Source organism: Bos grunniens, chromosome 1, assembly GCF_055505025.1.
Source record: "Bos grunniens cultivar Pamir isolate PY7600 chromosome 1, Bosgru_T2T1.0, whole genome shotgun sequence".
Lineage (NCBI taxonomy): Eukaryota > Metazoa > Chordata > Mammalia > Artiodactyla > Bovidae > Bos > Bos grunniens.
Genome location: NC_141165.1, coordinates 92294643 through 92319254, shown reverse-complemented (window position 1 = coordinate 92319254; position 24612 = coordinate 92294643). Strand labels below are relative to the sequence as shown.

General features: G+C 41.1%; 2 protein-coding genes across 2 annotated transcripts in view; one reads left to right on the top strand and one right to left on the bottom strand.

Annotated features, from left to right (window-relative positions):
- The window catches only part of GPR156 (G protein-coupled receptor 156), a 108747-nt gene extending 88268 nt beyond the window's left edge, over positions 1–20479 (bottom strand). Inside the window, exon 1 of the mRNA XM_086404304.1 lies at positions 20270–20479. The gene's annotated coding sequence lies outside the window, so the exon portion shown is untranslated. The remainder of the gene's footprint in view (positions 1–20269) is intronic.
- LOC147379922 (uncharacterized) lies at positions 19722–22098 on the top strand. Its single transcript, XM_086415526.1, has 5 exons — positions 19722–19817; positions 19885–20017; positions 20185–20791; positions 20938–21017; positions 21151–22098. The coding sequence occupies exons 1-5, from the start codon at positions 19722–19724 to the stop codon at positions 21171–21173; spliced, it is 939 nt and encodes a 312-aa protein (XP_086271652.1). The 3' UTR covers positions 21174–22098.
- Positions 22099–24612: the final 2514 nt, after the last annotated feature.

Sequence of the window (24612 nt, the reverse complement as noted above, 5' to 3'; positions counted from 1 at the left end):
GCATTACCTATAAGAGAAGGAAAAGAACAACAAGGAGAAGACAGAGAGGCAAAACAGATCTCTTAATATTTATAGTTTTGACTCTGAAACCATATAAATAGTTTACTTAGTTTAAAAACAAAATTAAAAAAAGAAAATTGATGTCTAAACTTAGGAAACAAACTGAAACAAATCAACCTATCAACAAGTTGATGATATAACCACATAAAGAAGAGTTAATTTGAAAGTGTGAAGTTACTCAGTCATGTCCAACTCTTTGTGACATCATGGACTGTTGCTGCCATGCTCCTCTTCTTCAGTCAAGAATACTGTAGTGGGTAGCCATTTCCTCCTGCAGGAGATCTTCCCAACCCAGGGATAGAACATAGGTCTCCTGCATTGCAGGCAGATTCTTTACCATCTGAGCCACCAGGGGAGCCCAGAATTAATTTAAATAAGAGTATTTTGATTATACATCAAAGGACAAAAAATAACCACAAAGAAATCTTAAACAACATGAAGTGGGTATTGGATATTGTTCCTATTTTATAGAGATGGATATACATACATATACATATAGACACATCTATCTACTAGGTAAAGCAAATATATACATATACATTATATATATACATATACATACATACACATATAGACACATCTATTTACTAGGTAAAGCAAATAAGTAATTATGTTCATGCCACTGGAAACTAAGATTTTCAAAGTAACAGAAAAAAGATAAACATATAAAATAAGTAAAATCTTTCCATCTATTATTTAAATGGGAAATATAACTATGGAATCAAAGTGTTCTTTTCCTAAAATATTCATATTTCCCAGTTTGTCAACCAAAGTTCAGAAATAAGTACAATCTGTAACAATAAGCCCTCCAAGTGCCCAGACTGCAATCTCTCAAAACACTTTCACTAAAAAGAAATCAGTTTTCTTTAGTGAAATTGCCAGTTTAAATTACAGAATTGGAAATATCCAAGATGAAACTGGGATATTTTGCCTTGCTAGAAAATAAAAAATTATCAGACTACAGAGACTACAGAATCATGTCAAATGGATGTAGGAGTCAACAGGCTTCTTGTCAATGACAAGATAATTTAAGTATCAAAAAGAAAAATCCATTGGATCTTTGGAAAAGAGAATTCCCAAAAAACATCTGCTTCATTGACTACACTAAAGCCTTTTACTGTGTGGATCAGAACAAACTGGAAAATTCTTAAAGAGATGGGAATACCAGATCACCTTACCTGCCTCCTGAGAAATCTGTATGCAGGTCAAGAAGCAAGTTAGAATTAAACATGGAACAGATCAGATCAGTCGCTCAGTCGTGTCCGACTCTTTGCGACCCCATGAATCGAAGCACACCAGGCCTCCCTGTCCCTCACCAACTCCCGGAGTTCACTCAGACTCACGTCCATTGAGTCAGTGATGCCATCCAGCCATCTCATCCTCTGTCGTCTCCTTCTCCTCCTGCCCCCAATCCCTCCCAGCATCAGAGTCTTTTCCAATGAGTCAACTCTTCGCATGAGGTGGCCAAAGTACTGGAGTTTCAGCTTTAGCATCATTCCTTCCAAAGAAATCCCAGGGCTGATCTCCTTCAGAATGGACTGGTTGGATCTCCTTGCAGTCCAAGGGACTCTCAAGAGTCTTCTCCAACAGCACAGGTCAAAACCATCAATTCTTCGGCGGCTCAGCCTTCTTCACAGTCCAACTCTCACATCCATACATGACCACAGGAAAAACCATAGCCTTGACTAGACAGACCTTTGTTGGCAAAGTAATGTCCCTGCTTTTGAATATACTATCTAGGTTGGTCATAACTTTCCTTCCAAGGAGTAGGCGTCTTTTAATTTCATGACTGCAGTCACCAGGTTCCAAATTGGGTAAGGAGTACGTCAAGGCTGTATATTGTCAACCTGTTTATTTAATTTATATGCAGAGTACATCATGCGAAATACAGGGCTGGATAAATCACAAGCTTGAATCAAGACTGCCAGGAGAATCACCAATAACCTCAGATATGCAAACGACATCACCCTTATGGCAGAAAGCAAAGAGGAACTAAAGAGCCTCTTGATGAAGGTGAAAGAGAAGAGTGAAAAGGCTAGTTTAAAACTCAACATTCAAAAAAGTAAGATCATGGTATCCGGTCCCATCACTTCATGACATATAGATGGGGAAACAATGGAAACCATGACACTTTATTTTCTTGGGCTCCAAAATCACTGCGGATGGTGACTGCAGCCATGAAATTAAAAGATGCTTGCTCCTTGGGGGAAAAAAGCTATGACAAACGTAGACAGTGTATAAAAAAGCACAGACATTACTTTGCCAACAAAGGTCTGTCTAGTCAAAGCTATGGTTTTTCCAGTGTCAGAGTTGGACCATAAAGAAGGCTGAGAGCCAAAGAATTGATGCTTTCAAACTGTAGTGTTGGAGAAGACTCTTGAGAGCCCCTTGGTCTGCAAGGAGATCAACCAGTCAATCCTAAAGGAAATCAACCCTGAACATTCATTGGAAGGACTGATGCTGCAGCTCCAATACTTTGGCCACCTGATGCGAAGAGCTGACTCATTTGAAAAGACCCTGATGCTGGGAAAGATCGAAGGCAGGAGAAGGTGATGACAGAGGACGAGATGGTTGGATGGTATCACTGACTCAATGGACATGAATTTGAGCAAGCTCTGGGAGATGGTGAAGGACAGGGTAGCCTGGTGTGCTGCAGTCCATGGGGTTGCAAAGAGTTGGACATGACTGAGTGAACAATAACAAAAAATAACTAATACAGTAACACATATATGGCACATAGAAGGCACACAATAAATGATTATTGCATAAATGAATTTAGCATCATAGGTATTAGTAAAATATTGTTGAAGAAAAAAAAAAGAAAAAAAAATATTGTTGAAGGTGTGGTCGATAACATTGACTTGGTGGCTCCTCCATGAGGACAGATGGTTTAAATTTCTCTTTTTTTTCAAATACCAGGAAAAGTTATCTTTTTCTGGAACATTTTAATGTCATGAATAGTATGTTTCTTTCTCTTTTGGCTGCCGGGATGCTTGGAATCAAATATGTGGTTCACTTACAGCAACTGTGCAGTGTTAGGCATTTCTGGCTCATTTTTATTATCCTATGACTAATTTCCTTTTGTCCGGATTTCATTACCTCTTCATTTTTCAACCCATTTCATGCTTTATATTAAAAACAGGAAAAGGGACAACTGAAGTAATAGGGATATTTCCACCCAATGTGAACAAATAGATACACTGTTTGAAGTATCTCAGCCTCAGATTATCCACTAAGAAGAGGCAAGTCAGAACCACATGCAAATTAATAAAAAATGTATCTATTCAAATCACCACCAAGAGCACTGTTGTTTAGTCAATATGTGGTTTACTCCCTAAGTAGTGACCTACTCTTTTGCAAATCCATGGACTATAGCCCCACCAGGCTCCTCTGTCCATGGGATTTCCCAGGCAAGAATACTGGAGTGGGTTGCCATTTCCTACTTCAGGGGATCTTCCTGAACCAGGAGTCAAACCTGTGAACCTGCACTGGCAGGTGGATCCTTTACCACTGAGCCTCCAGAGAAGCCCCAGTAGTATTGTACTAGATATTCACTAACGTTCCTTCTGGCGCTAACCTTCTGGTGCTAATATTGTCTGAAGTAGTACCTCCCCATTAACTATGTTAATGTAGACAGCAGATATATGGATAATTATAAACAGCAGGGAATGCAAAATGCATTTTAGCTGTTTTTGATTGCACTGTATTGCGTTCTGCTAGCAGATTTACAAACATGCTGAATATGGGTCACTTACATTAGCAGTAAAATTCATTTCTATTTCCTGAACATACACTGCTCTTCGTGAGGACAACAGGCAGGTACAAGCAGGGCAGAAGAGATTAAAGCTCTCCTAAAGATCACACGCCACACAGATCTACAACATAGAAGATGGCTCACCATTGTAAATTCTAAGAGAGCATGAACATGAGATCAGGATGGGAAAATATTCCATGTATGTGAACAGACGGTTCAGTCAGGGAAAGAAGGCTGGAGCTGGAAGTAATCTTAGACATAATAAAGTCCAATCTCTTCATTTTATGGGCCAGAAAAGTGCTTCACAGAGGTTGGGAGGTTCAGGATCACCTTGTGAGTGTAGGAACAGAGCTCTGGTCTCCCAACTTCAGCACTTTTTCTATATTACTTTGAAAGTGAAAGTTGCTCATGTCTGACTCTTTGCGACCCCATGGACTATACAGTCGACGGAATTCTCTAGACCAGAACACTGGAGTGAGTAGCCTTTCCCTTCTCCAGGGGATCTTCCCTACCCAGGGATCGAACCGGGGTCTCCCACAATGCAGGCGGATTCTTTACCAACCGAGCCACAAGGGAAGCCCAAGAATACTGGAGTGGGCAGCCCATCCCTTTTCCAATGGATCTTCCCAACCCAGGAGTCAAACTGGGGTCTCCTGAATTGCAGGTGGATTCTTTACCAACTGAGCTAAAGGACTTTAAAGGAAACTACAGTTAGCCTTTAATGTATATGGAATATCTGAGCAAAGGCCTGGACTTGGGGAAGGGAAGATGGAGAGTGTGTGTGTATATGGGGAGTGCCAGATGGGAATAGTGACCAGAAGGAAGGCAAGTTTGATTTGAATACACTGAATGTGCACAGGACCAGTATAGGCAATTGGAGAGGCCAGGCCACAGGGATAACAGCTCTAGGGCTGTAGACATTTGTGGAGGAAGTCTGAGAGAGAAAAGGAACAATGTGGAAGACGAAAGACCATTCTCCTGGGACAGTATAAGTTTGGGAACGTGCACGTTTTCTCCCCCAAAATGTAAAATGGACTGAATTAATCTGCTTCACAGATTTGCCTTATAAAAGAGGGTGAAATAATAAAAGTTTCCTTGTAAAGCCTTTGAAGTGCCTCCAATTAAGTTTTCCACATACTTGCATGGTTTCTGAGTAATCATCCCTAGGACCCTGAAGCAGGGCTATGCAGGGAATCTTGATTCACCAGAGGGAAGAGCAAGGGCAGAAGAGACGGCTGCTTGAAACACATCCCTCTTAGGGGGCTTTAGAAGCAGAAGGGAATCACTGGATGTCCTTGGCAGAGGTGGGAGGTGGACAGGATGGGAGGAAGAAGAGTGGATTTGATTCACCACTGTAATTTGAAACTTAGAGGAAACAAAGCTTTTGGATCATGGGGCTCTGTATGAATTCTTGGACCACACCACCATTCTTTCCTAATCCCTGTGTTCTAAAGCCTCTCCTCTCCAGGGCTTCTCAGTTCATAGTCAGTGATTTCTCCACAATCTGGAGAACATTTTTGCTCAAGATTACAGAAGAACATACTCAACTTTTAAATTTGATATTAACCTGTAACTTTTCTTCCAGTAAACCTGATTTCTCCCTTTGCTTACAGTGTTTAAACATTTCTGGCTTCTTGGTAGAAGTAAAATGAATCAGACTGGCTATTGGAGTGGGTCCCCCATAGGACCTGAAAAACACTGCTGTAAGCACCAGGTTTGCTGTAAACAGTAGGTCAACTGAATGCAGGGCACACCCCAGGGTTCCTGGGCCAATTCAGCCTCCATCTCAGTACATGGAGTTTGGCTTCATTTCACACATCCTTGGACTACTTGGTATAATGAGTGATATTACAATGGGCAAAGCCAAGGCTGAATTTAAATCTCAGCTCCATCATTTTCTATCCATGATGGCTTAAGTTAGTCACTTAACTTCAATTCTTCAGTTTCCTCCTCAGTGAAATGAGGTAATACTATCTGTACCTCATAGGTTTTGTTGATGATTAAGTCATATGATATCCAAGATGTTCGTAAATGTAACTAATATACTAGATTGTCAATAAGTACTGGCTTCTTTCATCTCCACAGTAGAGGAAAGGGTCATCTGTACAGAAGACTTGGGTCATATAATCAAGGTTATAGATCTTTCTTGTTATAAAGTTTCTAATGGAATCCTGAGTTCTTAATCATTGTTTCTTCTAACAGGAAGAGTAATGATCTTTGTATTTTAGGTAAGATCAGATTTTGTAAGATGAAATTATAGATCCCTGATAGTAGAGACCATGTTCAATAATTCAATAAATATTGATTGATCAACTATTGTGTCCTGGTCACTATGCTAAGAGCTAGGAATGCAGGGAACAAGACAATGAGGTTTTGCTCTAGCACCTAACACAGTGCCTGATACTTAGCAGGTGATCAGTACATATGTGTTGATGTGAACCCAGAGATGTTTAGAAAACTCTAAACTCTATAGGAGTACTATACTCCTAGGAACAACCCTCAGGACATCTAGATACTACTATAACTCAGCAGAAACAGGAGGTTTGATTCATACAGAAGGGCTGGAAAATCCCCCTGACTACTGTGAGAGCATCTCCTGCTCCTGCCCTGATGTGGTTTGCTGACTCTTTTTGAACTCGGGTATAAACTGGCACAACCACATGAACTGGGCGTGAGTCACCACTGTTTTATAGATGGATCTTAGAGACCTGTTAATATTCCACACTATTGCCAGGGACTGGAGTTGGGAATTAAAAAAAAAAAAAAAAAAGCAACATACTAAAACCCTCACCAACTTCCCAGAGTTGCACTGTTTCCTAGAAGCACTTAGGTACTATTATGCAAATTATACATGCATGCTTTCCATAAAAACCAGTCACAAATGTCAATTAGTGCTCATTAATATGCAATAAAATTCTCATTTGAAAACTACTAAGAGCCAAGAATGAATTCCACTTGGCTGCCCTCCTTTAATGAGAACTGCTGTGAAGTGCTCTATGGTATTTCTCATCAGCGAAACAGTAAGGTGTCATACAAATCAAGCTTCAGGCAACAGAAGGAAATTTGAAGGTTTCAGAGGCTGGTTTTGGATGGCTCAAGTTTTATGCTGCTATAGCTGAAACCTCAGCCCTTTTGGGTATCCAGAACATAAGCTGTGTGAATTCATTAATCTACCTTTCAAATAGAGCCATGGTAATGCTGAGCATTCTTTCAAAAGAAGTTTGTGAAGGTGCCACACAGCTGTGAAAACATGAGGTTCAGTCTATTGAGAAAGCATGTCCAACTCCTCAAAAGAAGCAGAGGTCCAAGGCTCTTGGAATTAATGGGACTCATCCCTGAATCTTTTTGTTAGAATTTCTGTGAGTGAACTTACATGCTGTGGGCTTCCCTGGTGGCTTACCTGGTAAAAAATCTGTCTGCAATGCAGGAGACCTGGGTTCAATCCCTGGGTAGGGAAGATCCCCTAGAAAAGGGAAAGGCTACCCACTCCAGTATTCTTGTCTGGAGAATTCCATGGACAGAGGAGCCTGGCAGGCTATAGTTCTACTGCTAAGTCGCTTCAGTCGTGTCCGACTCTTAGCGACCCCATGGACTTCGGCCTACCAGGCTCCTCCGTCCATGGGATTCTCCAGGCAAGAGTACTGGAGTGGGGTGCCATTGCCTTCTCCGAGGCTATAGTTCATGGGGTTCGCAAAGGGTCTGACAAGACTAAGCAACTAACACTTTCAGTTTTCACTTTATATGCTGTGTCTCCAAATTCCACTTTAATCTGGACACTGGAGTGATACAGGCTCTCTGAGGATAAAAAGATGGAAAATGCAAGCTATTAACAGCAGACTGTTCATTCTGCTGCTGCTGCTAAGACGCTTTAGTCGTGTCCGACTCTGTGCAACCCCATAGACAGCTGCCCACCAGGCTTCTCTGTCCCTGTGATTCTCTAGGCAAGAATACTGGAGTGGGTTGCCATTTCCTTTTCCAATGCATGAAAGTGAAAAGTGAAAGTGAAGTCACTCAGTCGTGTCCGACCCCATGGACTGCAGCCTACCAGGCTCCTCCGCCGTGGAATTTTCCAGGCAAGAATGCTGGAGTGGGCTGCCATTGCCTTCTCCATTCTGCAGCCACTTTCTTATCAAAATGTCCTAAATTTGGCTTGGAAGTATGAGGTACAGAATAGACTTTTCTAAGAACAGTTTAACCCAGTGGTTATCAAACTTTAGTGCACATCAGAATTATCTAGAAAATGCCTTTAAAAACACTGATTGCAGGCCCTTACCACCAGAGTTTCTGATTCAGTAGGGCCTGAGAATCTGCATTTCTAGTGAGTTCCCAGGTGATGCTGCACCTGTTGATTTGGCATTCATACCATGAGAATCTGAGTCTACTTGAATTTGAATTATTCACTAAAAATTAATCTCAGAGACATACTACTGAGAAATTAGACACCTAGAATAGTACTCAATTTATTCATTCTTCAAACCATAATTCTTAAATAGTTCTTTGGACATGAAATACTGATGTAAACTATTGACCCTCTTCTGAAAAACATGTACAAATATGTAATATTTTACATATAAAATCAGAAAGGGGAATCATAGCCCATGTCAACCTCTCCTACAAACCCCATTCATGTCCAGTGAGGAGGCTCATTTCAAATCACAACTCAGGTGAAGCTAGGGATAAAACTTTTTTTAAATTAAGGTTTCTATTTATATTGTTCTCATAAATCAAATACTTGTGGCTACCCACAAGTAAAGCATGATGCATTAAAAGGATGAAAGCTATGAAAAACTCTGTCACCAATTAAAACATTTTAATAATCCTTTTTAATATGTCTACTCTTTATCTAGTACAATAATCTTTTAGTTGTATTCTATTTATTCTTATGAATTACTGACATAAATGAGTTAAAATTTATTATGTCACTATTTGTTTTATTTTCCCAATCTGTCCTATGTTCTTTTTTTGGTATTTTAAAATATTTTGCAATTGTATTTTATCCCCTTTTCCTATTAGCTTTTAAACAGCTCTCTTGAGGTATTGTTGTTGTTGTTTAGTCACTAAGTCTTGTCTGATTCTTTTGCAGCCCCATGGACTGTAGCCTGCCAGGCTCTTCTGCCCATGAGATTTCCCAGGCAAGAATACTGGAGTGAGCTGCCATTTCCTTCTCCATTACTGAGGTATAAATTACATTAAACTGCAAATATTTAAAATGTCAATTTGATAAATTTTGACATATCCATACACCTGTGAAACCACTCTTGAATTCAAAAGAAAAAACAAGGAGTGATAATCCTTCAACTTTGTTCCTTTTTTGAAAGTTGTTTTAGCTATTCTAGACAGTGCACATTTTCCAGGGAATTTTAAAATGAGATTATCATTTCTATAAAACGGTCATCTGGGATTCTGATTGGGATTATATTGAATCTATAGATCAGTTAGGAGAGAATTAACATCTTAATAATAATGTTCTAATAATCTAATCACTTGCTATTTAAAAAATGCCATAGATTAAAAGTGGTTTATAAACAACAGAAATTTATTTCTCACAGTTCTGGAAGCTGGAAGCTCAAGATCATGGTGCCAGCATGACTGTGTTTTGGTAAGAGCCCTCTTCCAGTCTGCAGATAGCTGACTTCTTGTTATACCCTAACACGATGGAAAGAGAGCTATTCAGCTCTCGGGCCTCTCCTTATAAGGGCACTAATCATATTCATGAAGGTTTCCCCATCCTTCTGACCTAATCATCTCACAAAGGCCCAGTCTCCAAATATCATCACACTGGGGACTAGATTTCAACTATTAATTTTGGGGAGGACACAAACATTCAATCCATAGCACCTGTGAATAAGATGTATCTCTCTGTCTATTTAGGTCTTCTTAAATTTCTCTCAATAATGTTCTGTCACACATTGAGGTGGGCCAACTGCTTTATTCAGTTCACTAATTCAACTGCTAATCTCTTCCAGAAACACTCTCACAGGTATACCTCCAAAATAAATTGGCGATACAAGGAGACACATGAAATTAACCATCAGTGTTTTTCAGGCCCTTCCACTTTGGTGGACCCAACACTCCCATTTTAATCTCCTCAGCACAGTAAGATTGCACTAGCTCTGATGAGTTTAGCTTTTTAGCATTGCTTTCTGTTTGGCTTTTTTTTAATCCTTGGGCTCCTACTTGGGCTCCTCGGGTGGGGCTCAGATGTAAAAAATTGCTCTGCCAATGCAGGAAATGTGGGTTCAATACCTGGGTTGGGAAGGTCCCCTGGAGAAGGAAATGGCAACCCATTTCAGTATTCTTGCCTGGATAATCCCATGGACAGAGGAGCCTGGCAGGCTACAGTCCATGGGGTAGCAAAAAAGCCTGTCATGAGTTAGAGACTAAACAACAGCTGTGCTACTTATACATTGGCGAATGACTTGTAAGGAAAATGGCTCAAATTTATTGCACTAATTCCTCTGAGTCTCTTTTCTTTCCACGATCATGACCTCTATGTCCCAGCTCATTTAGTGTCCTTGAATTCCCCCTTTTTTCCCTCCCCAGCTCTATCAGGCTGCAGAATGTTCTGCTCAGCTTCTTTGACTCTCAGTAGCTTCTTTTTGCTTGGGTTCTTAGCTTTTCCTTACATGCTACTTAACAAATGGCAAATGTCTCAAGGGAAAATGCAACCCAGAATATGGGGCACTCAATGAATTTCTCTTCTTTCTGAGGTTTTAGATCTCAAGCACTGGCATTAGTAGGTCTTTTATGCCTTTAAACAGATTACGGAAATCTGGATTTTCTAGGTGTCCCCTGTGGGAGCAACAGTCTACTACCAGATGGTTCATTATGGCTAGAAGCAGATGCTTAATGTCTTATAATATGTTTCACCTTAATTTTTTTTTAACTGAGGAGACAAAACTGTTTAAAGATAATCTTTAGAGATTCAAATCACAATGAAAACAGTATAAAATATAACTATCCTACTATTAACTATGAGACCAATTAAGATACATTATAGAATCCCTAAGTTATGAGACAAACCTATCATAGTGACTGACTATAGTCAATTATTAACTATCATTTTTACTCCATCAGTACATATCTGAAAAGTTGATGAAAAAGTATGTATTAATACAAAGAATGATGCTTATTCTTCAGGTTTATACATGTCCAAATGAAAGTAAAATTTCTTCTTAGAAATTAACGACAATAACTTCTATTCTGGTTTTCTTTTCTTTCTTTAGTTTTCAATCTAGGACATAAAAATTCATTTCAAAGCTACCAAGCAAAAATTGCAGCATGTATTATAGAAGCCAACAGCAAAATGTCTGTCACAGGACTTCATAATTTTGAAGTCATCTAGGATGACTTAGCTAATGTTTGCATTCTGAACACAGAACTAGAGGATCACAGATCTCCATAGCATGTCCAAGAGCTCACAGGCCCACACAGCAGCCTGCAGCTGAGGATTTAAAAACCCCATATACTTCTTGCTACTTTGGCAGTTCATTACTTACATTTCCCTTGTTCATACTCACTGGCTTCCCTTAATGCTTCTCTGATATTTTCTCTAGCCCTGGTGTGGTGAAGAATCCTGCTCCTCTCCAGTCTTGAGAGCTAGACTGAATTTTTACAGGCAAACAAGAGCAAAACTAAAAATGAAAACCAAGTAGTCCTGGGAAGCTCACTACTCATACCAGGCTAAGTAAAATCACTTGTTTAAAAATGTTTACATCTGTTGAGTGGCACTGATTCTTTAGGTGTAAGACCCCTACCTTCTCAACTAATTATCCTCATGTCAAGTAATCAGCTGAAGTTGATTGACTATATACTCATAAAAATCCCCAAATCCCTCAAAATAGAGGGAGAAGACTGGGATGGAATCAAAGAACTTTTCTCAATCCAACTATTAAGGAAAGGACATAAAAACATAGCAGATTTGGCATTGTGAGAAAGCACTGTAACGACTTTTTCTCTCTGAAAGCGCCTCCCTCCCCACTGATTAGGCTGCTCCTGCCACAGATGAAGACCATGGATAATTCCTCAGCATGGAATAAATGAACAAGGGGAACTGTAAATAGTTTGGCCAACCAGAAGCAATAGACACACAATGCAACCAAGATACAGCAGACCCTGCTCCCCATTGAGCTGATATAATCCACACTTGGCAAGGATGAGTTCTCACTGCAGGGCTCTCCTGCCTACATACACAGGCCTCCCTGAAGAAATGCAGCGGGAGAGTGGAGAGCAAGACAAAAGGAGGGAGGGAAACGGCTGCTGGAGGGGAGACCCACAGTGAGCAGGAAAATTGTGTGTGTTCCCTTTGACCCAGAAATGCCAATCTGGGGAATTTTCCTATGGAAATACAAGCCAAAGTGTAAGGATAAATGTAGAATATTTATTGTAGCATAATTTGTTTTGTTTAAAAGAAAAAACACTGGAGGATAACTTAGAATATCTATCAATACAAAAATAATGGGAAAAATTATGTCTCCAAAGGAATATATGTAGTTATTAAAAATTGGATCAACTATATGTATGTACCTATAGTAATGTACTTAATATAATAAATAAAATGAAACATAAAGTAACTGGTATTATATGATCCCATTTACATATGAAATAGAAAATAACTCTACCTAGATTTGAATGTAGAAAAGGACAGAAGAAATTTTTTTTTTCAGGAAGACGGAGGGTAGAGTAGGTGGAGATTAGTAACATTTTCTATATTTACTGTTATTTACTAGACTTGTTATAATGAGTATTACTTTTATAATTTAAAAAGGCAATAAATTTAAAATATAAAAAGAATTTATTGAGACTATTATTTACAAGTAATGCCAGTGGATGGTACAGTTCTCCAGCATTTGCTTTAAATTGATCCTGGTACACAGAGGTAGGCAGCAACTTTTGTTCCTGGAGAGAGGCCTCACCACCTGTTCCTCAGAAGGAGCCAATTAAAGCACAGACTCGACAATGTCTCTGGAAAAGGCCAGTGGTTGTGAAATGAAAAGTACATCCACCTCTCCAGAAGCTCAGCCGCAGAGGTTCCCAAGAGGCTGCTCGAGTCAGTAAGCTGAATGAGAGAAGAACAGTGTTTTGTCTGGAAAAATCCCACTACTCCAGCTACTGACAGCTTTTGTTGGCTCCAGTTTCATATTTCAGAGATGTGATGTATAAGGATGGCCTGGCAGCTTCAGGAATAAATATTAAACTCTGGGAAAGATGCTGCTGTCCAGTTGCGAAGTGCTCTGTGTTAGCACCTTGGTGGACCACTGGAAGCCGATTATGGGACTTCCAGTTGTCGCCCAGAGAATGGCATTAAGGCCTTGGAGGTGTGACATTTGGCAGAGTGTTGGCAACTTGGCTTCATGCTGATAAAAGCTTCCAGATCCTTGGCGGGGGTGGGGGTGGGGCAGCAAGAAATACATGATATTCAACAATGAACAAAAAATATGCAGAAGTTAGCAGCCTGAAAGTGACTATACACTCCACTGGTATTACTTGTAAATAATAGTCTCAATAAATTCTTTTTATATTTTAAATTTATTGCATTTTTAAATTATAAAAGTAATACACACTCATTATAACAAGTCTAGTAAATAACAGTAAATAGAGAAAACATTACTAATCTCCACCTACTCTCCCCTCCGTCTTCCTGACAAAATCACTTCTGTGATTTTCATTCATTTTCCAACATCTTTTTTCTATTCTGGTAAAATCCTACTGTCCTCCACGTATGCCTTTTCTTCTTTCTTCGTACTGAGTCCCTTGAAAGATTATTTTATTTAATGTTTTACTGAGTATCATAGAAATCCATGCTTATAATAGCAATCATGGGAAATACAGATAAGTTAGAAAAAAATAATCATTCATAATCCCACTGCTGCTAATATTTTAGAATGCTTCTTTATACTTACTTTTTAAAGTAGGTCTGCATTTGTATATCTTTACAAGTATCTCACATACATAACTAATATTATAAATGAATATGAGAGAACGTGATGGAAGTGTGAAGGGGTTTGGACAGTATATTACTGCTGGGATCTGCATGGTTGTGGTGTGGCTATGTATTCTGGTGTGTCAAGCCTGTATTAATATTCCTCAGACTGACTGAGAGCAGCCTCATGTCTCAGCCCTTCTTTTCTCTTCACAACTGACTTTGGCAGTCAGCAATATTTGCACATAAAGATTCCCATGGGTGGTTATTTGATCTCCTTTCGTCCCAGTCTCTCACTTGCAGATAATCGGGTACCTAGGACCCCAGCCAGTCACTACTCTCTTCCCTTTCCTGTCTCCTGCCATCATTTTTCCTGTTCCCTTTTTACTCCAATCTCCAAACAACATCCAAAAGCAGGCCAGGGAACAACATACAATCACTGAAATGTCCATTACGAGAAGGCACTCAGTTAAGCACGAACCCTCTTCACCTGTTCGGAGGAAATACACAGCAAACATGGCCCTTGGGAGATTTCACTTCATGCAGAAAACTAAGAATGTCTTAAATATTGAAGGATATTGTTAGTCTGAAGTCTTGTTATTTCCCTAGTTAAGACTTCCGCTTCTGCCTCCTCTCTCAGGGTCTTCCCAGTTACCCTGGGAAAATCAGGATGGGAGCTGACAGTACTGATTGAGAGGCTGACATTCCAGCATAGGCAGAAGGCAATGGGAAGGCCCAGTGCATTCTCTTCTGGGTGTTTCCAGTGTCACTCTGGAACATGTACCCACCACCGCAAGAGAAAAGTTACAAACAGCAAGACCCTGAGCAGAATCATGAAGTTTCTCTATGGGGTCCTCCATGCCTTTTTCTGTCCTCACACCAAGAAATCGCTTCTCCCCATCAGAATTCCAGAGCTCTGCAGCTAATCTACACATAGGCAAAGTTCCTCACTGCTGCGCTGAGGACTGACTTCCCCAGGACCATCACTTCTACTTATCTCTTCCTTATTACAAACATCATAAAGCGAAGATGATGGAGAGGTTTCACACCCTTTCCTCCCTCCCTATTTTCATTATTCATTAAAATAAACATCCTGAGGCACTTCTGAATAGGAATCTGAAGGGAACACTTGTGGTAGGTGGCTGAACGGTCCTGTCTATGGGTTGTCAATCTGCACGGCCTCAATCCTCTGTTACCAGCAGCCGGGTCAAAGAAAGTCTGAGTTCTGTAGCAATGGTCTGCCTGTCTCATCACTTGGTCCTCTGTTGCCTGCAACCCAGCCTGAAGTATACTGACTCAGATTTAGGTTCAGGTGATAAGGGGTACTTAGACCCTCCCAGCTAGCCCCCACTGAGGCAAAGTGGCCACGAAAGAGGATGTATGCTGCCATCAGAGGATGCAGCATACAGCCTATGAATTCAGTTTGACTTGGAGTATTTGTGATGGATGAGACCTGTTTCTGGCTAGTCCCAGGAGTATACTGAATGAATCTGACCTCCTTCTGTTTACATCCTTTAGAGTAGATTTTACAAAGGCTCTAGACTGGATTGGACATAGCAGAATATTCTGGAAGTGCCTTAGACATAAACAGACCTCAAGGCCTTGCTTGGGCTACAGGCACCGCTCAAGAATTGCTCAAAATCTGACCTAATCAAGAGTTACATGATTCCCTTCAACAAACAGACTAAAGTCCATGCTCCTGTGTCCTTTACAAGTTGGCCTTTAGCTCTCCTGCTTTATCTCTTACTGCAAACCTGCCCTAACCCTCCCTGACACCCCCTCTTCACCTTACTCAGGCCACACCAGCACTAGAGCCCTGACTCGAATGTCTGCTCAAGTTACTCTGTCTGGAAATGCCTTCCATGCCACACAGCTGCCAGTCAGAGAGCCATAACTCCTTCAGAACTTGACTCAAAAAGCACTTCTTCCTTGGAGAAGAAAATAACAATTTCTCCTGAGATAGCTAGTTCTCTCCCCCAACCTGGAAACACTCGCTAGCCTCCACTCCTTCTCCCATATTTTCATAGCAGGTGTGATGACTTAATTATAGCACTCAGCATAGCTATCTTATACAGGCTTTGTCTACCTTGGTGTCAAAGGAACTGTGTCCTTTAAAGGCTTATTCCTTTATTCTTCTACTTGGGATGAATGCATTCCATCTAAAATAATCCCTCCTCATGCTGACAAGCTCCTTTCTACCATCCCTCTGGGCTCACACCCTCAGGGGAACTCCATTAACAGACTCTGCTTTTTCCAAGTCACTATTGTCAGCCTGTCTCCTGGTCCAGATACTATTAATGCCCGTTTTTCTGTATGCTCATTCTCCCCCATCCCTAGAAAGCAAGGCACTCTGCAAGACGGGTTCAGTATTACCAATGTTCTCTGGCTGTATCATCTATCTCTGTCTGAGTAGCTCATGATTATGACAAGTGTCTCCGAAAAACACTTTGAGAAGCCTAGATGAAAACCAATGCCCCATGGAAACACATAAATATTTTATCAGGCTCTGAACAAGACTCTTACTCTTAAATATTTAAACCTCTTGAGAGCAGAATGCTCAATGGCTGATTAGAGTCAATTTGTACTGGGATGGGGAGCTGAGAGGAGGCAGGGAATACAACAGCAATGGCGGCAGCATTCTACAGTCTCTTTTAGGGACTGAGAAACACTGAAAGCATGCTTGAGGGCTCCCCAATTTGCCTGGACACGCATTTTTCAAGTGCTCCCCCTCTGCAGTGGGAGAGAGATCAGCACCCAGTGGGGCTGTCTGGAGAAGGCGCTTGCTGGGGTACAGGCAGGCTGCCATACTGGGCACAGCCACCATAATCTTGCCATCTTTCTCTCAGCACTGGTGGCATGAAGATTTTCACATAAAGTACATAGGACTTAAAATGAGGTAGACTCTATAAAATGTTCAAGGCAGCTTTGTTTAAAATAGCCCCAAACTGGAAACAACCCAAGTATCCATGAACAAGAGAATGGGTAAATAAAAAGTAGATATTCATACAGTTGAATACCATCTTGGAATAAAAGGAAATAAACAATTAATATACAACCACAAGGATGAATCTCAAGACACTGTGCTGAGAAAAAAGGCAGACATAAAAGTACATACTGTGTGAATGCATTTATATGATGTCCAGGAACCAGCAAAACTATGATAAAAGAAATCATAACAAAGGTTGCTTCTGGGGGGGCGGGTAACTAGAAAGGGGCATGAGGGAAATTTCTAGGATTGAAATTTTTTATATCTTGTTTGGGATGAGGGTTTGTCAAAACTAGCTCAGCTTCTAACATAGGATTCAGCTTCAAAGCACTGTGGGGATAAGAGTGGCTACTTATCTCCAGGATCATCATTTACCTATAAAATATTGATTAACCTGAATCACTTACAAGGACTTCTAGTATTTTACCAAGGGTTATGCCACCCTTATGGGAGGCAATGTCTTATCTGTGTCATTTAATTATCTAATTAATTCGACAATTATTTATTAATTTATTAATTGCTTACAATATGCCGTGAATAAGACAAAAAATTTCTTGTCCTTATGAAGCTTACATTTGAGGGGTGGAATACAGAGATGATTAATAAAGAAAGAGACATACTATTCAATGCCAGGTAATGGTAAATGTAGTGAAGAAAACTAAAGTAGGGTCAGAGGACAGGGAGTGACAAAGCGTGGTTTTGGATTAGGTGGTCAAGGAAGACCTGATGGAGGAGGTCACATTTGAAAAGAGTGCTGAATTAACTGAGGAAAGAAGCAGTGTAAATATTTGAGGGAAGAGTGTTCAGGCAGAAAAGAGCAAGGAAGAAGTAAAGTGAGGAGAAAGATATGAGGTCAAAGAGGCCAGATCAATTAGGGTTTTGATAAGTCCTGGTAGAGAGCTGGATTTTATTAAAAGTGTGAGGGATCTTATTTCACTGGAGAATGTTAAGCAGGGGAGTGATATTATCCAACTTATGCTTCCCTGGTGGCTCAGATGGTAAAAAATCTGCCTGCAATAAGCGAGAACCAGGTCCAATCCCTGGGTTGGGAAGATCCCCTGGAGGAGGCCATGGCAACCCACTCCACAGTATTCTTGCCTGGAGAATCCCAAGGACAGAGGAGCCTGGCAGGCTACAATCCATGGGGTCGAAAAGAGTCAGGCACAACTGAGCGATTAAGCACACACATGTTTTAAGAATGGGAAAAAGGAAGCAATGAAGAGATATGCCTAGAATTCTTAGGGAAAAGTCAGAAGAATAAGATCCTTTCCTCCACTACTCAAAATGTTAATATCCTTCACACATCTGTTTCTTGACCACCTTTCAATTTAAGTTCTGTATGTCTGAAGTTTTTCACAATAAAATGTTGGAAGGGAAAATAAAAGAGAAGTAGAGACTTGAATCCCTTATCAAGCAGAACTCATCAGTAACTAAATGAGAATGTCATGGTTCTCAATGCCTTTCTGCATAATAAAGGCTCTCATTTTTAATGAAACATGGAACATTCTTTTCAACTTTCAAATCCTACTTCTGGGCCCAAGTCAGTCCATGGTCCATTGTCTCTGTGGGAAGGCAGAGCCTCACTGCTTCTTTCTTCTCTCGCCCCCTGTCCCCACTTACTCTCTAAAAACCTACAAGGGAGTAGAAAGAAACGCAAATTTGGGAGAAGGAGGGACTTTTCAGAGTTCTATACTCCCCCAACCCCATCTGGAAATGCCCTTATGGTCAAACAACAAAAAAGGAAATATTAAAATTCTGAGCAGGAAATAAACTGTTAAGCACCTACTGTCCACCTGAGAGAATCTCTTTCCTTCTGTCTTTATCACTCTGCCACTATTTTGAGAGTCTTTTAGGCTGGAAGTCTAGGCTGGAAGTTGCTTCACCCTACCCACCCCAAGTTTCCCCCGGGCCACAATTCTGCTTTCACTAGACTTGGAAGTTCTCTATCCCAAGGCCACCATAACTCGACGTCTGCCAGGCTCAACCCTAGACTTTAATGGGGAACAGGGAGACGCTAAAAGCTGGAGTGAGAGAAGAGGAAATACAGGGAGCAGTCTAGAGACAGTGATGGCCCTAAAGTGGAATTAGGTTGGCAAATTTGGGACCAGAGAGCCACCACTCGCCTCCCAAGAGATCTCTAACTCAAGCAAAGCCTGCCAAGGCATTTTATTCTCCAGACTCAAACTGCCTTGTATTGTGTACTACCACATCCTCAGCCATTTATCTCCATATCCATTCCCTCCAACTGCAGCAAAGGAAGAAGCTACTTACTGTTTTGCAAGCCTGGCTGCTACCCAGCCTGAAGGGAGGCCTTCTATGCTGCATTTAGCCATTGGTAGGAGAAGGCAATGGCATCCCACTCCAGTACTCTTGCCTGGAAAATCCCATGGACGGAGGAGCCTGGTAGGCTGCAGTCCATGGGGTCGCTAAGAGTCGGATACGACTGAGCGACTTCACTTTCACTTTTCACTTTCATGCATTGGAGAAGGAAATGCACTGGAGCAACCCACTCCAGTGTTCTTGCCTGGAGAATCCCAGGGACCGGGCAGCCTAGTGGGCTGCTGTCTATGGGGTCGCACAGAGTCGGACACGACTGAAGCAGAGAAAAATTAGTTTTCCTTTGCAGGCCTAGCTGCCTCATACAATTACATGACAAATTTTCCAGCTTTTAATCCACACTTCACGTAGGTATGGAATAATTTGATATTACCCTCCATACCCCGGTTAAAGGACTACACCAGGAAAAATGTTTCATTATAGGCTAGGACATAATTTGCCTATTATTCATACACGCACGTACCTAGGAAACCAACAAAGGGAAGAGAGCATGCCATGACGTCTCTCCCCACAGATTCTTACTCTAAAATGATAACAATAAAACTCAATTTTAAAGAAAAACTTCAAAGTTCATATTCCGCAGCGCCGCAAGTACACCAAGATATCCACCATTCAAACACCGATCTAACAAGTGGCCTCTAGTTTCAGATAGAGTTACAAGGATGCTGCAGCTCCCGGGCGTCTCTCTGCCCAGAACAAGGCAGTTCGACAGAAAGCAGAGCAATAAAACGTTCTGTATTCAGGACTTCACAACCCTCGTGAGGGAGTCCACCCTACTCGCCACCTGGCACCCTTAGGGTGCACTTCCCCCCCACCCCCCGACAGGCAGGTTTGGGGACAAGCCCCGTGAAGAGCCTCTGGAGGGTCTACATGCCGTTCTCGGATCCCTCCGTTTCAGGAGGCTATCGCCTGTTTAACAAAACAGAACAGCCGCAGCCCCTCTTCCCGACAAATACCAGTACGCTTCTCTCCTCAGGAAACTGCCACGGGCATCCCTGGTCAGTGACCCCGGGCTCGCCTCCAGTTTCTAAGATAGTTTCTTCACCGTTTCCAAAGAAGCGGCCCAGATTCTGCAAAGCAGAGAACGCCCTTCCCCCCTTTCCACTTTTTACTTCAGAATTTAAGTCTTTGCCGTTCTGTGGACATATCTTGCCCACAGAGCGCTCCTACAAACTCCCGACTATGGGATCCTCCAGGGCGCGCCGCTCACCTCACCAGGTCCTGGACCGCCGAGGAGCGCCAGGCCCGCGGCTGGGCGGCAGAACGCCGGCGGTGCCCGGGTCTCTCGCGGGTTCGCGGGGCCGGAAGGGACGGGGAGGGGCGGGAGCAGTACCGCAGGGCGCCGCGCCCATCACCGCGCTGGGAGCCGGGAGGCGGGCGCGGAGGCGGCGGGACGGCGGCGCCCGGCTCTGCTCTCTGCGCGGGACGTCGGGTGCCTCAGGGGCCACCCGGGCCGGGCTCTGGCGGGGCCGCGCCTCCCGCCCCTCTCCTGGCACCGCCCCGCGCGCTGCGCCGGACCCCGCGCTCGGCCGCTCCTGGCTGTGCGGACCCGCGCCCCGCGCCTCCTTCGCCTGAACAGGGCTGCCCCGGGGGGTCTCGGCGGCGGAGAGGCAAGAAAGACGCCCATGCTCCAGTTCCCAAGAGCAGGAATTATGTCTGAGATTTTACCCTGGACTTTCCCCGGATCTCTCATTCTCTACAGCCAGACCCTTTCCTGTGGAACATACAGAAAGTGAGAGGGACCAACTTGATAATTTTATTTTACCTCAGAAGCTCTCCCTTCTTTTATATACAGCCCCTGTATATTCTGCAAGTTAGTGGGATTTTTCTCCCAGCGTGGTTCCCACTTTCAGTTCCAGTGTTCTCTTTCTCAAATAGGTGTATCCCCAAGCCCTCAGCTGCCAGGCACAAAAGGTTTAACATCTTCTACCAAGGCCTGCCCTATTTACCTCAAAAAGGTTTGTAGAATCTTTCTCCTTTCTCTGCATTCCCATATTGCTGCTCTTGTTAAACTTGATTACCTTGGCCCTAATTATTTTAAGTTTCCTAACTGGTGTTCTTGTCTCCTGCCTCTTCCCACTCCCAAAACAGAACTAAGAATGCTGCTTTCCTGAAAAAACAAACACACAAACCTCCGCGGCCGCCCCCGACCCCCTCCGTAAGCCCCCTCTGCAAGTGGAATACAGTCTGAACTACTTTCACAGTTGGAAACCAGCTTACCATTCTAACCTTCTATCTGCTCAACACCTGTGTTCCAGTTATACTGTGTTGGGCCAATTGCCGTTCTTTGAATATATCCTGGATGTTTAATGCCCCTGTGTGATTTGCTCACTCTGTTCATTTATTCTGGATTTCTCTTCATCCCCATCTTTACCTGTTGAATTGTTCCCAAACCTTCAAGAGCCTACTGAGATGCCTTCTTCTTTAACAATGTTCTTCCAGAAATTCCCAGTCAAATCTGAGAGATCAATTAACTTCTCTTTCCCAACACTCTGTGCTTCTATTACAACACTTACTAAGTTGGTCTGTATGTTACAGCTGGCTGTGTCCTCTTGGCTCCCCACTGTCATAGCCTGCAAGGCATAATATGTTTCTGACTCAACTTAAATCCCATGGCAATTGGCAACATGCGTTTTAAAATGAATAACCATCCTTTGGATGTATATAAACTTTGCTTATTGTAAAAATTCAAATAAATAAAAGTATAAGGAAGGAAATAAACCAACACACTGAAATAACCAGTTAATGTTTTGATGATCATATTTTCATGTATATATTTATGCATATGTCCATCCATCATTTATCCACAAATGGAATTATCTCATGTATGTTATGTTTAGGATACACCCTTTTTTATTATTCTCTTTTCTTACCTGACTCTTCCCTCACTGTTCCCCCTCTCAACTATTTTAAAAAAGTTAAGCATGTTAATATAACCATATATATGTGTATTTTACAAAGTGAGGAATCATAGTGTAAACCCTTCTCTGCTTCTTGCTTTCCTCATTAAACAATGTCATAAAAATCCTTCCAGTTTAACTGGTATAGCACTGATTCATTCTTTTATTTTAGAGGCTGCCTAATGTTCCACAGTATGGATGTACCAAAATTAACTCAATTCTTAAAAAATTTCCACTGGCACCAGTGTTTAAATAAACATCCTTTATGTGTATCCAAATGCCCTGGTAATTTAATTTCTGAGGGACTGATTTCCAGGTGTGAGATTGGTCTATTTAAAATGTTACTAGATTGCCTTCTAAAAGACCATAACAATTTACTTTACTTATTTTTTAGCTATTCTGCTAAATGAATAGTGATAATTTGTTGTTCCTTTAATTTTTATTTCACTGTCTACTAGTAAAGCTGTTTGTTTTCTGTTTCCCCTTTTGGATATTCTGTTCTATGAATTGTTTATTCATATACTTAGTTCATTTTACTTTTTGAGTTATGGGTCTTTTTCTTTTCGAAGTGTAAGAATTTCCTGTATGTTACCCTGCTTCTGAGATCAGACAAGATTGGGAGTGTTCAGGGTGGTATGGCAGTAGACATATTATAGATAGTAACTATATATGTATGTCACAGGTTAACATGTCATGTGATTTGCAAATACTTTTCCCAATTATTCATTTACTTTTTGTTTAGAATTTAAAAACCAACTACAACTTATTCCAGTTTGTGGTAAGTTAATATCACATGCCTTAATTTCACAAGTCAACATAGCACTTGGAAAACTAAAATAGACTTTAAAGTTTCAAACTTCTTAGGGAAATCAATCTTCTATTTCAGTATTTAAAAATTTTGACATACCATCCTACTCTCTTATCCTTATCCCATACTCAGTCACTATTAATCCAAATTGCCCCATTCACAAATATACTTCTGTTTATAGTATAATATAAATTTCTATGTATTATTATCTGGCACAGTCACATTAAATAGACCATTTTGATTCTTTAATATTCTGTTTAACAAAATGTTAACCCATTTAATGGTCATCACTTATTTATTTTTGCCCAAACCCACTTATTTGGGAAAATGCCTCCCATGCAATTCTAAAGATCTGCCAGGCTAGAAACTCCTCTTTTGACCGTAATGGTGGGCATGACCCACACTAGAACAGACAGACTCTATGCTCCAGGAATTTGAATCCTTAATTTTAGATTGACATTGTCTTAAAATGACTATCCTTAATCCAAACCACTAAAATCCTCAGCTCTGCCTTGTTTCTTTTGATTGTATATATTTTTATTTGTTTAGAATTTAAAAACTAAAATTTATTCTCTTTGTGGGTGCCCTGGGCATTGTAATTAACATCCATACCTAAAATAATCTAATTTGGAGTAATACCAACTTAATTTCAATAGCATACAAAGCTTTGCTCCAGTGTAACTCCATCCCCTCCTCCCTCTTTTGTGATATTTTCACACAAGTATTATTTGTATCCTTCTTGCACTATAAGTTCATCAACTCACTTTTATAATTACTTTTTCATTCAGTTTATTTTAAAATCAATTAGGAGAAGAGTTACAAACAAGAAATCAATTTATAGTGTTCTTTTGTATTTATCTACATAGTATGTTTACCAGTGTTCTTTATTTCTCAATGTGGATTTGAGCTACTGCCTAGCTTCCATGGTGGCTCAGATGGTAAAGAATCCACCTGCAGTGCAGGAGACACAGGTTTGATCCCTGAGTTGGGAAGATCCCCTGGAGGAAGGAATGGCTACCTGTATTTTTGCCTGGAGAATTCCAAGGAAAGAGGAGCCTGGCAGGCTACAGTCCATGGGATCCCAAAGAGTTGGACACGACTGAGTGACTAACACACTGCTGCTGCTGCTGCTAATTCGCTTCAGTCGTGACACTAGTGCCCTCTTATTTCAGCCTGAAGGACTTCCCTTAGCATGTATTGTGGGCAGGTCTGCTAGCCACAAACTCTTTCAGTTTTTGTTTCCTTGTAATGGTTGAATTTCTTCCTCATTTATATCCAATTCTGGATATAGAATTTTTGGTTGACAGGTTTTTCCTTTTAGTACTTTGAATATATTATCCTACTTCCTTCTGGCTTCCATAGTTTCTGAGGAAAGTCAGTTACTAATTTTACTGATGATCCCTTGGATGTGAAGAGCTGTGTTTCTCTTTCTGCTTTAAAGGTTCTATCTTTGGTTTTCTAAAGTTTGACTCTAATATGCTCAGTTATGGGTCTCTTTGTGGTAATCATACTTACAGTGTGTTGATCCTCTTGGATACGTAAGTTAATTCTTCTCATCAAATTTTGGAAATTTTAATCTATCATTTTTTCAAATATATTTTTGTCCTTTTCTCCCCTTCCTCTCCTTCTGGGACTCCCATTATGCTTATGTCAGGACACTTGATGGTGTCACACAAATCTCTGAGGTTTTCTTTTTCTTTTTTCTTCTTTCTGTTCTTCAGATTGCATTATCTCAGTTGACTCATCATCAAGTATGCTGATTCTTTCTTCTACCTGTTAAATCTGCCGTTAAACCCCTCTAGTGAATTTGTTATTTCACTTATTGTAATTTTCAACTTCAGACTT